Here is a 16,185-nt window from a genome sequence, read left to right as displayed (position 1 = left end):
ATAGCCTATCTCTGGGCTACTTAACTACTCAACGTAAATGAGACAATATTTTTATGTTGCATACCTTTTAGCTTTTAATAGTTGGATATGAATTTCTACAATTTATAGTGTTTTGAGGTTTTTAAGTCATTGAGCTATTGGAATTTTTACATATTGTCCCATAGGGATACGCAAAGTCAAACCACATTTACCAAGGGCATTATGATCAGGTCGTGTGCAGCTGCACTCTGAACTGATTATACTTGTGTGCTACCAGCCGTGGGCATGTGGACAGGACTTTAATAAAACCAACCTTCATTTACATTGTGACAAAACTCAGTTTTGAGTGAGACTGACTTTATGACCAAAAGTATTCTATTTATACTTTGTAATACATTTTGACAGTAGAATAAATACTTCTGACTCATATTTAGGCCATATAGGCTGTTTTCTAAATGAGAAGTTGTTTTTTAGGGGCAGTTGCTCTTTAATGTGTCTTGCTCAGAAGTCACATTTTAAATAATGTCCTGACTTATTTTAGATTTTTTCTTTGGAACACAATTTTTCATACGCCATTCAAACGTGCAGGCCGAGAAACCCCATTCAAACTTTAAAACATGCATACCGGTCTCGAATAGTATTCTTGGACACAGCCTTTTGATAAAATGCATACTTTTTAAACTATTAAGCTTTTTGTCGTCCCCCCCAAAAAATCAGCCACTTTAATGGGATTTCTTCAATATTCTAAAGCTCTCGTTGTTAAAAACTCCCAGACTTCCAAGATTCTATTCACTGTAAACAATGTGACTTTCCCAACAATTTAGACAAAAACATAGAGAAGGAAATCTTAGTCTGTGTTTCTGCTATTTAAATTTGAAACCAGAACAGAAATATATTTGACCAATCAAACCACACAGCTGCTTTAGTAACCGCATCAACAATTTTTTTCTCTCAATGTTTTGAAACCGCTGCCGTTTTGACCACTTTCCCAACCACTAGGACAACAACTTAGAGAGTACGAAATCTTAGTCTACTTCTAAGCTATTCAAATCAGAAATCAGAATAGGAATAACTTACACCAATCACGAGCTACAGCTGTTTTAGTAACCGTATCACCTACCTTAATTAAGCTAACTTCACACTGTTGAATTAACTGCCGTGGAACTTTCAGAAATGTCAAATTATAGAAGTAGGGGAACACATTCCATGAATGAGAATCACTAATCAGTGTGCCTTGCTTCACAAGACCACTCTAAATATTTAGAGTGGTCTTGCACAAGCCCCCCCCATTTCTCCTTCACCCAAATACAGATAGCTGATGTTCTGAAAGAGCTGCAAAATCTGGACAAATCAGCTGGGCTAGACAATCTGGACCCTCTCTTTCTAAAATTATCTGCCGCAATTGTTGCAACCCCTATTACTAACCTGTTCAACTCTCTTTTGCATCGTTTGAGATCCCTAAAGATTGGAAAGCTGCCACGGTCATCCCCCTCTTCAAAGGGAGTGACACTCTAGACCCAAGTTGTTACAGACCTATATCTATCCTACCCTGCCTATCTAAAGTCTTCGAAAGCCAAGTTAACAAACAGATCCCCGACCATTTTGAATCCCACCATACCTTATCTGCTATGCAATCTGGTTTCCGAGCTGGTCATGGGTGCACCTCAGCCACGCTCAAGGTCCTAAACAACATCATAAAAGACAATACTGTGCATCCATATTCATCGACCTGGCCAAGGCTTTCGACTCTGTCAATCACCGCATTCTTATCGGCAGACTCAATAGCCTTGGTTTCTCAAATGACTGCCTCGCCTGGTTCACCAACTACTTCTCAGATAGAGTTCAGTGTGTCAAATCGGAGGGCCTGTTGTCCAGACCTCTGGCAGTCTCTATGGGGGTGCTGCAGGGTTCAATTCTTGGGCCGACTCTTTTCTCTGTATACATCAATGATGTCGCTCTTGCTGCTGGTGATTCTCTGATCCACCTCTAAGCAGACGACACCATTCTGTATACTTCTGGCCCATTGTTGGACACTGTGTTAACAAACCTCCAGACAAGCTTCAATGCCATACAACACTCCTTCCGTGACCTCCAACTGCTCTTAAATGCAAGCAAACCTAAATGCATGCTCTTCAACCGATCACTGCCCGCACAAGCCCACCCGACTAGCATCACTACTCTGGACGGTTCTGACTTAGAATATGTGGACAACTACAAAGACCTAAGTGTCTGGTTAGACTGTAAACTCTCCTTCCAGACTCACATTAAGCATCTCCAATCCAAAAATTCAATCTAGAATCGGCTTCCTATTTCACAACAAAGCATCCTTCACTCATGCTGTCAAACATACCCTCGTAAAACGGACTATCCTACCGATCCTTGACTTCAGCGATATCATTTACAAAATAGCCCCCAACGCTCTACTCAGCAAACTGGATATAGTCTATCACAGTGCCATCCGTTTTGTCACCAAAGCCCCATATACTACCCACCACTGCGACCTGTATGCTCTCGTTGGCTGGCTACATATTCGTCGCCAGACCCACTGGCTCCTGGTCATCTATAAGTCTTTGCTAGGTAAAGCACAGCCTTATCTCAGCTCACTGGTCATCATAGCAGCACCCGTAGCACGCGCTCCAGCAGGTATATTTCACTGGTCACCCCTAAAGCCAACTCCTGCTTGGCCGCCTTCCCTTCCAATGACTGGAACAAATTGCAAAAATCACTGAAGCTGGAGACTTATATCTCCCTAACTAACTTTAAGCATCAGCTGTCAGAGCAGCTTACCGATCACTGTACCTGTACACAACCCATCTGTAAATAGCCCACCTGTCACGCCCTGACCTTAGTATTCTTTGTTTTCTTTATTATTTTGGTTAGGTCAGGGTGTGACATGGGTGATATGTGTGTTTTGTCTTATTCTAGGGTGTTTGTACTGTCTAGGGTTTTTTGTAGATTTATGGGGTTGTTTTCATCTAGGTGTCTATGCTATGTTGCACGTTTGCACATTGTTTATATAGAGGTCACGTTCGTCTTAATGGTTTTGTTGTTTTTTGTTTAAGTGTTCTTCTTGTTCTTCATTAAATAAAGAAGAATGTATTCACATGACGCTGTGCTTTGGTCCCCTCCATACGACGGCCGTGACACCACCCAACTACCTCATCCCCATGTTATTTTTGTTTGTTTGTTGCTCCTTTGCACCCCAGTATCGCTACTTGTGCAGAAGATGAATGCACATCTATCACTCCAGTGTTTAATTGCTAAATTGTAATTATTTCGCCACTATGGCCTATTTATTGCCTTGCCTACCTAATCTTACCTCATTTGCACACACTGTATATAGACTTCTCTTTTGTGTTATTGACTGTACGTTGGTTTATCCCACGTGTAACTCTGTGTTGTTGTTTGTGGCGCACTGCTTTGATCTATCTTGGCCAGATCGCAGTTGAAAATGAGAACTTGTTCTCAAATGGCCTACCTGGTTAAATAAAGGTAAAATAAAAATAATAAAAAATGTAATATTTCACCTACTTCTGAGTTATAGTTATTTGTGTTCCTTGCTTCAGCAACACCACTCTATATATCAAAATACTACTACTTGGCCTGCTACTACCACATTCACACACTACTACTACTACTACTACTACTTGGCCTGCTACTACCACATTCACACACTACTACTACTACTACTACTACTACTTGGCCTGCTACTACCACATTCACACACTACTACTACTACTACTACTACTACTTGGCCTGCTACTACCACATTCACACACTACTACTACTACTACTACTACTACTTGGCCTGCTACTACCACATTCACACACTACTACTACTACTACTACTACTTGGCCTGCTACTACCACATTCACACACTACTACTACTACTACTACTACTACTTGGCCTGCTACTACCACATTCACACACTACTACTACTACTACTACTACTTGGCCTGCTACTACCACATTCACACACTACTACTACTACTACATTGGCCACTACCACATTCACACACTACTACTACTACTACTACTACTTGGCCTGCTACTACCACATTCACACACTACTACTACTACTACTACTACTACTTGGCCTGCTACTACCACATTCACACACTACTACTACTACTACTACTACTTGGCCTGCTACTACCACATTCACACACTAATACTACTACTACTACTACATTCACACACTACTACTACTACTACATTCACACACTACTACTACTACTACTACTACTACTACTACTACTACTACTACTACTACTACTACTACTGCAGTCAGTAATTCTACTGTTACTATACAACTAGCGGCTATTATCCCATAGCTGTAATACAGTATGTACTTATACTACTACACTAGCCTACATTTTTCCTCAATAGCAATTTAAACTTCTAAACTTGTTTGATTATTATAACAATACTGTTGGCCAGCTGGAATAAGTAAAAAGTTTTCTTCATGGAAAATATCCTAGTTTTCGCCCATGTACTCAGCGTTTTGTACTAGATGCTGCATCTAATCAAGTCAGCTTGTCTCAGCTCCACAAAAGTAAAAGCCATGACAGGATTTATAAACAATATTTGTGCTGCCTCTCCACCTTGTCTCTTGACTCCTAGTCAGTCAGAAATAGTTGGAGTCTTACCTTCAGGCCTGAGGCGGCTGAGGCTCCTCTTCTGAGGGTAACATATGAGGAGATGTTTGTGGACTGATTTAGCCTGGATGAGGAGCCAACCGGCCCTGAGAGAAAGACAGCAAATATGAAAACACGACTCCCAAGTGAGCACAAGAGCCAAAGCATGTTCAGTGGGAACATTACAAAGCACATATTTGCTGCTGGTGTGAACACTATAAAAAAACTGAAAGCTGTTTGGTCTTTCAAGATGTTTGCTTATTCTGAAGAGTAAGACTTCTTCAAAGAAACAAACATGTTATTCCACTTTACATCAAGGTGCATTACATGTGTTGGACCTAGAGCTACTTACCTCTGCTTGGCAGGGTCTGGTAGCCACCATCATGCCCCAAGGCCCCCATCCTCATGTGACCAGACCCTCCCACTCCCAGAAGCTCAGGTTCACTCAGGAAGGTGCGCAGCTCCACCTGACACCCACAGAGACAGAGATCAGTACCACACAGACACACAGGCACACATACACACAGCTCCATAGCTCTCTCCAAGCACACACCTTGTTGTCTTCGTTGGTGTATTGGCCGATCTCCCTGTCCCGCTTGCGTTCGTCAGACTGCCGTTTGAGGCCTCGTACAGACGTGTGTCTGATGACGCTGGTTTCCCTGGGCAGCGGAGGCACGGCGGGGGCGTGGTCCTCAGGACTGTATAGCTGAGGTAGTGGTGGTCGGGGAGGGGCGCCCTCATTTGCCTGCAGAGAAAACAAACACCAGCATGACCTTTACCATCATATTCAACCACATTTACTATCAGATAGGTTAACATTCAACACTATGTCCTTCGAGTGGGAGAGGAGTGGGGGCCACTCACCCATTTTGACACAGATATGGGGAGGGCTGCGGTGGTGTGCTGGGTGGAGGTGGGGGTTGTGGGGCTGAGGTGGGGGCTGTGCTGCTGGGCCAGTCTCATCTCTCCCAGGGAGGGACTGGCAGACAGAGAAGGCACTGACGATTGCGACACGGAAGGCACAAGTTTTCTCTCTAGAGGCACAAAAACACACACATAAAACACCCCCCCAACACACACAATTTACACGTTAAAATTACACAAGATAATAACACACCCACAAAAGCCAAATACACATATAGACCATAATCAACTCATCCATTTTGTACCCTGTAAATATATAAGCACATGACAAGTAGCGTCCATTTCTCTCTCTAGCTCGTCCTGAGCTCCAGTGTGTGTTAGTAGAGGCAAGCTTAGGCAGAGCCACAGCACTCCTCTCACCTGGGTTGGTCACAGAGGAGATGGTGACTTGGTAGTTGGCTTTGCTGGAGCTGAGGCCTGCTATTACGTCTTCAATCCTCCACAACTCCCTCTTGATCTGGGACTTCTCCTTCTGCTCATAGACAAACACACAAACAACCATGAACACAAACATGACAGGTGTTGTTCCCATCCCTCTGGGAATCTGTACGAGAGTATGTGTTTGCAGTGGTGTGGTTGTGGTGCGATCCTGACCTGAGAGAGACTACTGCGGTTCATCTGGCCCTCCAGGGCTGTCCTCAACCAGTCTACATTTCTCTCCAGGCTGCTGTACTCATTCCACGCATTCTCCATCTCCTGCATGAAGCAAGAGAAACATAGATAAAGAGAGAGTAAGAGAGAGGGAGCGAGATAGAGAGTAAGAGAGAGGGAGCGAGATAGAGAGTAAGAGAGAGGGAGCGAGATAAAGAGTAAGAGAGAGGGAGCGAGATAGAGAGTAAGAGAGAGGGAGCGAGATAAAGAGTAAGAGAGAGGGAGCGAGATAAAGAGTAAGAGAGAGGAGCGAGATAAAGAGTAAGAGAGGGAGCGAGATAAAGAGTAAGAGAGAGGGAGCGAGATAAAGAGTAAGAGAGAGGGAGCGAGATAAAGAGTAAGAGAGAGGGAGCGAGATAAAGAGTAAGAGAGAGGGAGCGAGATAGAGAGTAAGAGAGAGGGAGCGAGATAGAGAGTAAGAGAGAGGGAGCGAGATAAAGAGTAAGAGAGAGGGAGCGAGATAGAGAGTAAGAGAGAGGGAGCGAGATAGAGAGTAAGAGAGAGGGAGCGAGATAAAGAGTAAGAGAGAGGGAGCGAGATAGAGAGTAAGAGAGGGAGCGAGATAGAGAGTAAGAGAGAGGGAGCGAGATAAAGAGTAAGAGAGAGGAGCGAGATAAAGAGTAAGAGAGAGGGAGCGAGATAAAGAGTAAGAGAGAGGGAGCGAGATAAAGAGTAAGAGAGAGGGAGCGAGATAAAGAGTAAGAGAGAGGGAGCGAGATAAAGAGTAAGAGAGGGAGCGAGATAAAGAGTAAGAGAGGGAGCGAGATAAAGAGAGAGAGGGAGCGAGATAAAGAGTAAGAGAGGGAGCGAGATAAAGAGTAAGAGAGAGGAGCGAGATAAAGAGTAAGAGAGGGAGCGAGATAAAGAGTAAGAGAGAGGAGCGAGAGTAAGAGAGGGAGCGAGATAAAGAGTAAGAGAGAGGGAGCGAGATAAAGAGTAAGAGAGAGGGAGCGAGATAAAGAGTAAGAGAGGGAGCGAGATAAAGAGTAAGAGAGGGAGAGATAAAGAGTAAGAGAGAGGAGCGAGATAAAGAGTAAGAGAGAGGGAGCGAGATAAAGAGTAAGAGAGAGGGAGCGAGATAAAGAGTAAGAGAGAGGGAGCGAGATAGAGAGTAAGAGAGAGGGAGCGAGATAGAGAGTAAGAGAGAGGGAGCGAGATAGAGAGTAAGAGAGAGGGAGCGAGATAGAGAGTAAGAGAGAGGGAGCGAGATAGAGAGTAAGAGAGGGAGCGAGATAAAGAGTAAGAGAGAGGGAGCGAGATAAAGAGTAAGAGAGGGAGCGAGATAAAGAGTAAGAGAGAGGGAGCGAGATAAAGAGTAAGAGAGAGGGAGCGAGATAAAGAGTAAGAGAGGGAGCGAGATAAAGAGTAAGAGAGAGGGAGCGAGATAGATAAAGAGTAAGAGAGGGAGCGAGATAAAGAGTAAGAGAGGGAGCGAGATAAAGAGTAAGAGAGGGAGCGAGATAAAGAGTAAGAGAGGGAGCGAGATAAAGAGTAAGAGAGGGAGCGAGATAAAGAGTAAGAGAGGGAGCGAGATAAAGAGTAAGAGAGAGGGAGCGAGAGATAAAGAGTAAAGAGAGGGAGCGAGATAAAGAGTAAGAGAGAGGGAGCGAGATAGAGAGTAAGAGAGGGAGCGAGATAAAGAGTAAGAGAGAGGGAGCGAGATAAAGAGTAAGATAAAGAGTAAGAGAGGGAGCGAGATAAAGAGTAAGAGAGAGGGAGCGAGATAAAGAGTAAGAGAGGGAGCGAGATAGAGAGTAAGAGAGAGGGAGCGAGATAAAGAGTAAGAGAGAGGGAGCGAGATAGAGAGTAAGAGAGAGGGAGCGAGATAGAGAGTAAGAGAGAGGGAGCGAGATAGAGAGTAAGAGAGAGGGAGCGAGATAGAGAGTAAGAGAGAGGGAGCGAGATAGAGAGTAAGAGAGAGGGAGCGAGATAGAGAGTAAGAGAGAGGAGATAGAGAGTAAGATAGAGAGTAAGAGAGTAAGAGGGAGCGAGATAAAGAGTAAGAGAGGGAGCGAGATAAAGAGTAAGAGAGGGAGCGAGATAAAGAGTAAGAGAGAGGGAGCGAGATAAAGAGTAAGAGAGGGAGCGAGATAAAGAGTAAGAGAGAGGGAGCGAGATAAAGAGTAAGAGAGAGGGAGCGAGATAGAGAGTAAGAGAGAGGAGCGAGATAGAGAGTAAGAGAGAGGGAGCGAGATAAAGAGTAAGAGAGGGAGCGAGATAAAGAGTAAGAGAGGGAGCGAGATAAAGAGTAAGAGAGGGAGCGAGATAAAGAGTAAGAGAGAGGGCGAGAGCGAGATAGAAGAGAGAAGAGTAAGAGGGAGCGAGATAAAGAGTAAGAGAGGGAGCGAGATAAAGAGTAAGAGAGAGGGAGCGAGATAAAGAGTAAGAGAGGAGCGAGATAAAGAGTAAGAGAGGGAGCGAGATAGAGAGTAAGAGAGGGAGCGAGATAAAGAGTAAGAGAGAGGGAGCGAGATAGAGTAAGTAAGAGAGGGAGCGAGATAAAGAGTAAGAGAGAGGGAGCGAGATAAAGAGTAAGAGAGGGAGCGAGATAAAGAGATAAAGGGAGAGATAAGAGAGGGAGCGAGATAGAGAGTAAGAGAGGGAGCGAGATAAAGAGTAAGAGAGGGAGCGAGATAAAGAGTAAGAGAGAGGGAGCGAGATAAAGAGTAAGAGAGGGAGCGAGATAGAGAGTAAGAGAGGGAGCGAGATAGAGAGTAAGAGAGGGAGCGAGATAAAGAGTAAGAGAGGAGCGAGATAAAGAGTAAGAGAGGGAGCGAGATAAAGAGTAAGAGAGAGGAGCGAGATAAAGAGTAAGAGAGAGGGAGCGAGATAAAGAGATAAGAGAGGGAGCGAGATAAAGAGTAAGAGAGAGGGAGCGAGATAAAGAGTAAGAGAGAGGGAGCGAGATAAAGAGTAAGAGAGGGAGCGAGATAAAGAGTAAGAGAGGGAGCGAGATAAAGAGTAAGAGAGAGGGAGCGAGATAAAGAGTAAGAGAGGGAGCGAGATAAAGAGTAAGAGAGGGAGCGAGATAAAGAGTAAGAGAGGGAGCGAGATAAAGAGTAAGAGAGGGAGCGAGATAAAGAGTAAGAGAGAGGGAGCGAGATAAAGAGTAAGAGAGAGGGAGCGAGATAAAGAGTAAGAGAGGGAGCGAGATAAAGAGTAAGAGAGAGGGAGCGAGATAAAGAGTAAGAGAGGGAGCGAGATAAAGAGTAAGAGAGGGAGCGAGATAAAGAGTAAGAGAGAGGGAGCGAGATAAAGAGTAGAGAGAGGGAGCGAGATAAAGAGTAAAGAGAGGAGCGAGATAAAGAGTAAGAGAGAGGGAGCGAGATAAAGAGTAAGAGAGAGGAGCGAGATAAAGAGTAAGAGAGGGAGCGAGATAAAGAGTAAGAGAGAGGGAGCGAGATAAAGAGTAAGAGAGAGGGAGCGAGATAAAGAGTAAGAGAGAGGGAGCGAGATAAAGAGTAAGAGAGGGAGCGAGATAAAGAGTAAGAGAGGGAGCGAGATAAAGAGTAAGAGAGGGAGGGAGCGAGATAAAGAGATAAAGAGAGGGAGCGAGATAAAGAGTAAGAGAGGGGAGCGAGATAAAGAGCGAGATAAGAGTAAGAGAGGGAGCGAGATAAAGAGTAAGAGAGGGAGCGAGATAAAGAGTAAGAGAGGGAGCGAGATAAAGAGTAAGAGAGGGAGCGAGATAAAGAGTAAGAGAGAGGAGCGAGATAAAGAGTAAGAGAGGGAGCGAGATAGAGAGTAAGAGAGAGGAGCGAGATAGAGAGTAAGAGAGGGAGCGAGATAAAGAGTAAGAGAGGGAGCGAGATAGAGAGTAAGAGAGAGGAGCGAGATAGAGAGTAAGAGAGGGAGCGAGATAAAGAGTAAGAGAGGGAGCAAGATAGAGAGTAAGAGAGAGGGAGCGAGATAGAGAGTAAGAGAGAGGGAGCGAGATAGAGAGTAAGAGAGAGGGAGCGAGATAGAGAGTAAGAGAGCGAGAGCGAGATAGAGAGATAAGAGAGAGGGAGCGAGATAGAGAGTAAGAGAGGGAGCGAGATAAAGAGTAAGAGAGAGGGAGCGAGATAAAGAGTAAGAGAGAGGGAGCGAGATAAAGAGTAAAGAGAGGGAGCGAGATAAAGAGTAAGAGAGGGAGCGAGATAGAGTAAGAGAGAGGGAGCGAGATAAAGAGATAAGAGAGAGGGAGCGAGATAGAGAGTAAGAGAGAGGGAGCGAGATAAAGAGTAAGAGAGGGAGCGAGATAAAGAGTAAGAGAGGGAGCGAGATAAAGAGTAAGAGAGAGGGAGCGAGATAAAGAGTAAGAGAGGAGCGAGATAAAGAGTAAGAGAGGGAGCGAGATAAAGAGTAAGAGAGAGGAGCGAGATAAAGAGTAAGAGAGGGAGCGAGATAAAGAGTAAGAGAGAGAGATAAAGAGTAAGAGAGCGAGATAAAGAGTAAAGAGAGAGGAGCGAGATAAAGAGTAAGAGAGGGAGCGAGATAAAGAGTAAGAGAGGGAGCGAGATAAAGAGTAAGAGAGAGAGTAAGAGAGCGAGATAAAGAGTAAGAGAGGGAGCGAGATAAAGAGTAAGAGAGAGGGAGCGAGATAAAGAGTAGAGAGAGGGAGCGAGATAAAGAGTAAGAGAGGGAGCGAGATAAAGAGTAAGAGAGGGAGCGAGATAAAGAGTAAGAGAGAGGGAGCGAGATAAAGAGTAAGAGAGGGAGCGAGATAAAGAGTAAGAGAGGGAGCGAGATAAAGAGTAAGAGAGGGAGCGAGATAAAGAGTAAGAGAGAGGGAGCGAGATAAAGAGTAAGAGAGGGAGCGATAAAGAGATAAAGAGTAAGAGAGGGAGCGAGATAAAGAGTAAGAGAGGGAGCGAGAAAGAGTAAAAGAGAGGGAGCGAGATAAAGAGTAAGAGAGGGAGCGAGATAAAGAGTAAGAGAGAGAGAGAGGGAGCGAGATAAAGAGTAAGAGAGAGGGAGCGAGATAAAGAGTAAGAGAGAGGGAGCGAGATAAAGAGTAAGAGAGAGGGAGCGAGATAAAGAGTAAGAGAGGGAGCGAGATAAGAGTAAGAGAGAGGGAGCGAGATAAAGAGTAAGAGAGGGAGCGAGATAAAGAGTAAGAGAGAGGAGCGAGATAAAGAGTAAGAGAGGGAGCGAGATAAAGAGTAAGAGAGGGAGCGAGATAAAGAGTAAGAGAGGGAGCGAGATAAAGAGTAAGAGAGGGAGCGAGATAAAGAGTAAGAGAGGGAGCGAGATAAAGAGTAAGAGAGGGAGCGAGATAAAGAGTAAGAGAGAGGGAGCGAGATAAAGAGTAAAGAGAGGGAGCGAGATAAAGAGTAAGAGAGGGAGCGAGATAAAGAGTAAGAGAGAGGGAGCGAGATAAAGAGTAAGAGAGGGAGCGAGATAAAGAGTAAGAGAGAGGGAGCGAGATAAAGAGTAAAGAGAGGGAGCGAGATAAAGAGTAAGAGAGGGAGCGAGATAAAGAGTAAGAGAGGGAGCGAGATAAAGAGTAAGAGAGGGAGCGAGATAAAGAGTAAGAGAGGGAGTAAGAGAGATAGAAGAGTAAGAGAGGGAGCGAGATAAAGAGTAAAAGAGAGGGAGCGAGATAAAGAGTAAGAGAGGGAGCGAGATAAAGAGTAAGAGAGAGGAGATAGATAGAGAGTAAGAGAGAGGGAGCGAGATAGAGTAAAGAGAGGGAGCGAGATAAAGAGTAAGAGAGAGGGAGCGAGATAGAGAGTAAGAGAGGGAGCGAGATAGAGAGTAAGAGAGGGAGCGAGATAAAGAGTAAGAGAGGGAGGAGATAGAGATAGAGAGTAAGAGAGAGGGAGCGAGATAGAGAGTAAGAGATAGAGTAAGAGAGAGGGCGAGATAGAGAGTAAGAGAGAGGGAGCGAGATAGAGTAAGAGTAAGGAGCGAGATAGAGAGTAAGAGAGAGGGAGCGAGATAGAGAGTAAGAGAGAGGGAGCGAGATAAAGAGTAAGAGAGAGGGAGCGAGATAGAGAGTAAGAGAGTGAGAAAGACAGAGGGAGGTTGTGTGGTCAGTCAATGGAGCTATGTCCAAACCAGTGAGCCAGGCTGTGTTAGGTGAGACAGAGCAGGCCTTACCGTGGACACCTGAGAGATCTCAGCTCTGATGTGCACCACATCCTCCTGCAGTAGTCTCTGCTGGTAGGATATCTTCTCCTGGTGGGTCGGCTGGTCCCGGTACTGCTCCATCTGCTGGTGGGACACGTCCAGCACGGACTCCAACTTGTCCTGTAGGACAGGACACCACGAGGGCGTGGGGTATTCACCACGAGACCATACGGGGGAGCTAATACACACATATACATACCCAGGCACACACACGTGCACAAACATGTGCACACACACACACAAACAAACACAGGAAACCCAATACCTTGTCTTCCTTGAGCGTGCGTATCGTTGTTTCCAGCTCCTGAAGGATCTTGTCTTGTTCACACAGTCGGCTTAACTTCACCTGCACAGGGAACAGCAGCAGGCAGCACAGAGAACAGAGATTGATAAGGTCTATTAAGAAGACTAAGTCTATGGCTAGAACAGGGACCCTCTGCCCAGCAGCTTCTGGTAAACACTATTCAAACCACAGTGCCCAGCAGAATGAATTGATAGTCTACTGTAGTCTGCTCTGTCTGTAAATATGTCAATAAGACCCATCTCTTTGAAATGCCCTGAGGACCTCTTTTCATCTTCTCTGTGTGAAAAATAAAGAAATAAAGCTGTATACTGTCTGCTTGTGGGGAATGGTAATGCCCATTATAAGTAATCATAATCAAAAATCCATATTTTGAAATTGACTTTAAGAGAACAGTGCTTATTGAGACTGGCAGATTTGTTTCCCAGCAGAAATGGGTTATATGTTTCTGAAAACAAAACAAGACTGCCTAGCTTACAATCTTTCTCACACACTGAGTGTTTATTCTTGAGTTCTATTTATCATTCTGTTCAATTAATAATTAAGCTGTTTTTTATTTCACAGACGTATATTGTTGTTTTAATTGCATGAAATATTCATTGTTCAAACAAATTCACCAGCAAATTCTTATAAATTGTTAAACTGGAACAATGCTAATGATGAAAAGCCAAGACATCCAGCTTATTTACCTCCATTCTGAGCAAACAAAGAATTAAAAAGGCTGGATGACAGAAATCAAACTGAAAAATTTAAGAGCTCTACGTCTAAAATCCCATTACATGTATTTTTCCCTTTAAACTGAGAGCTGGAAATAAAATCCCTCGTCGATACTCTCAGGCTTTAACAGTGAAGCTGTCTGTCCCCACAGTGCTGCATCTTCGCTCTGCTCCGTTCCCTCCCTACACACCCTCTGTTTACCACAACTACACAATACCAACTTCTCAAATCCTCAGTTCACTGTCTCTGTAGTGGGTTGTAAGATGTGAAAAAAGATAGACGTTGAAGAAAAGGAGAGAGATGGATAAACTGGGTGTTTATCAGACAAGTTTTGGTTAGGGGGGGGGGGCCGGTATACTTACATCAACATCGCTCTCTGCTATCTGAACAGGTCTCGATGGTCTGTCTTTTAGAGTTTCACGGCCTGTAACCTGCAACGCCCCAAAGGCACAAATACAACCTTACTTTTCCCAGTAATAGTTGCAAAAAAAAGTTCAACTACCCTAAATATTAAAACCAACATTCAATAGATAACACTCAACAACATTACAGCAATTATCAAGCAACGACATGATACCTTGCTAAGGACATTGGGATGGCAGAAACCACAATGTAGAACAGGTATGCAAAAATGATTCAACAAAAAAGACGTGGGTAGTAGTGTGCACAAGACAATGCAATACGACTGCTTTAAAAGCTGTGCAAATATATTTATGGTCAAAAACAGCATCTGTGCATTTAAGAGAGAGGCCACAACGGAGAACCACAAAGCTGCTCTTTCCTGGCAGTGTGTCCGTGGGTTTAGTTAACGACCGTGTCCTCTTTATGAACCAAGAGAAAGGGAGGAACTAGCAGGAAATATGGCACCTCCTTCAGATCCTCTCTGTTACAGTGATACATCAGACTTGGCCAAAGACATATCTCAGAGACGTCAGTGAACTGGCCCAGTTAGAATTGATATAAACTGTAGATATATTTCAGTGTCTTTCGCGAAGAGATTTCAAATGACTTAATGCCCAAACAGAGCTAATGATTTCTGTTGATACATTTCAAAGGGCATAGAGATGTAGGTGTGTTTACAATTATAACCAAAGCACACATTATTTAGTTGACCTTATAGCTTTGATTCTAATACAAGTGTTATATGATAATCAGTATTGATGTTTCTCAAAGAGCACCCTTGGGTCGTCTCTTTAGTGGTTACAAGACAAACAAAAGGAAAAGAAGGCTTTGAAACAAAGTGCAATCCAGGGTTCAACAGCATGCAATGGGACTCCCCCTCACAGAGAGCAGAGACAGAGTCCACATCAGTCAGTCAGCACACACTGACACAGCATCACCATGATTGACTACAGTACCCAGCAGGCAAAGCTATGCACTACAGTCACCGGTGGGACTCTCTTCTAACATGGCCACTCATCACAGCAAACACAGGCAGGTGAGGAGTGCATTATACACATTCTATTAGGAGAAGCAGTGGAATCTCTTTGTATGCACACCATCCTTACATTCCAACTGGACCCAAAACCTGGTGGGGTGTTTTCTAACACATTGTGTACCATAACGATCAACGGGTCAATACTTTTGATCTGTTTTAAAACAGGAAATAGAGAGGTGTTACATCAGAATGTACACATCGATAATAGAACTCCCCACTCCAAGAAACAGAAAGTTAATTAAGGTTTGTGGTGTTGTACATACAAATCACTTCAGGAGGATCAAATGCTTTGTACTGTTGTTAATGGAAGAGAATTGCTGATAGCAGAATGTAGAATCATTACAACACACAAGGTCATTCTGCTGAAGCTGGCATTGGGCTTACACTACCGGTCAAACGTTTTAGAACACCTACTCATTCAATGGTTTTTCTTTATTTTTACTATTTTCTACATTGTAGAATAATAGTGAAGACATCAAAACTATGAAATAACACATAGAGAATCATGTAGTAACCACAAAAGTGTTAAACAAGTCACAATCTACACTGCTCCAAAAAATAAAGGGAACACTAAAATAACACATCCTAGATCTGAATGAATGAAATATTCTTATTAAATACTTTTTTCTTTACATAGTTGAATGTGCTGACAACAAAATCACACAAAAATGATCAATGGAAATCAAATTTATCAACCCATGGAGGTCTGGATTTGGAGTCACACTCAAAATTAAAGTGGAAAACCACACTACAGGCTGATCCAACTTTGATGTAATGTCCTTAAAACAAGTCTAAATGAGGCTCAGTAGTGTGTATGGCCTCCACGTGCCTGTATGACCTCTCTACAACGCCTGGGCATGCTCCTGATGAGGTGGCGGATGGTCTCCTGAGGGATCTCCTCCCAGACCTGGACTAAAGCATCCGCCAACTCCTGGACAGTCTGTGGTGCAACGTGGCGTTGGTGGATGGAGCGAGACATGATGTCCCAGATGTGCTCAATTGGATTCAGGTCTGGGAAACAGGCGGGCCAGTCCATAGCATCAATGCTTTCCTCTTGCAGGAACTGCTGACACACTCCAGCCACATGAGGTCTAGCATGTTCTTGCATTAGGAGGAACCCAGGGCCAACCGCACCAGCATATGGTCTCACAAGGGGTCTGAGGATCTCATCTCGGTACCTAATGGCAGTCAGGCTACCTCTGGCGAGCACATGGAGGGCTGTGCGGCCCCCCAAAGAAATGCCACCCCACACCATGACTGACCCACCGCCAAACCGGTCATGCTGGAGGATGTTGCAGGCAGCAGAACGTTCTCCATGGCGTCTCCAGACTGTCACGTCTGTCAAATGTACTCAGTGTGAACCTGCTTTCATCTGTGAAGAGCACAGTGCGCCAGTGGCGAATTTACCAATCTTGGTGTTCT

The 16,185-nt window shown here is 44.3% G+C and overlaps 1 protein-coding gene across 1 annotated transcript in view; it reads right to left on the bottom strand.

Annotated features, from left to right (window-relative positions):
• LOC112247419 (pleckstrin homology domain-containing family A member 7) overlaps window positions 1–16,185 on the bottom strand; it is a 162,701-nt gene that overhangs the window by 14,835 nt on the left and 131,681 nt on the right. The window contains 9 exon segments of the mRNA XM_042321141.1: window positions 4,631–4,725; window positions 4,971–5,085; window positions 5,172–5,363; window positions 5,483–5,652; window positions 5,903–6,014; window positions 6,137–6,238; window positions 12,278–12,427; window positions 12,573–12,653; window positions 13,688–13,756. Of these exon segments, the coding sequence (XP_042177075.1) occupies window positions 4,631–4,725; window positions 4,971–5,085; window positions 5,172–5,363; window positions 5,483–5,652; window positions 5,903–6,014; window positions 6,137–6,238; window positions 12,278–12,427; window positions 12,573–12,653; window positions 13,688–13,756 (1,086 nt within the window).

This window comes from Oncorhynchus tshawytscha, linkage group LG04 (assembly GCF_018296145.1).
Source record: "Oncorhynchus tshawytscha isolate Ot180627B linkage group LG04, Otsh_v2.0, whole genome shotgun sequence".
Classification (NCBI taxonomy): Eukaryota; Metazoa; Chordata; class Actinopteri; order Salmoniformes; family Salmonidae; genus Oncorhynchus; species Oncorhynchus tshawytscha.
This window is presented reverse-complemented; position numbering and strand designations above follow the sequence as displayed.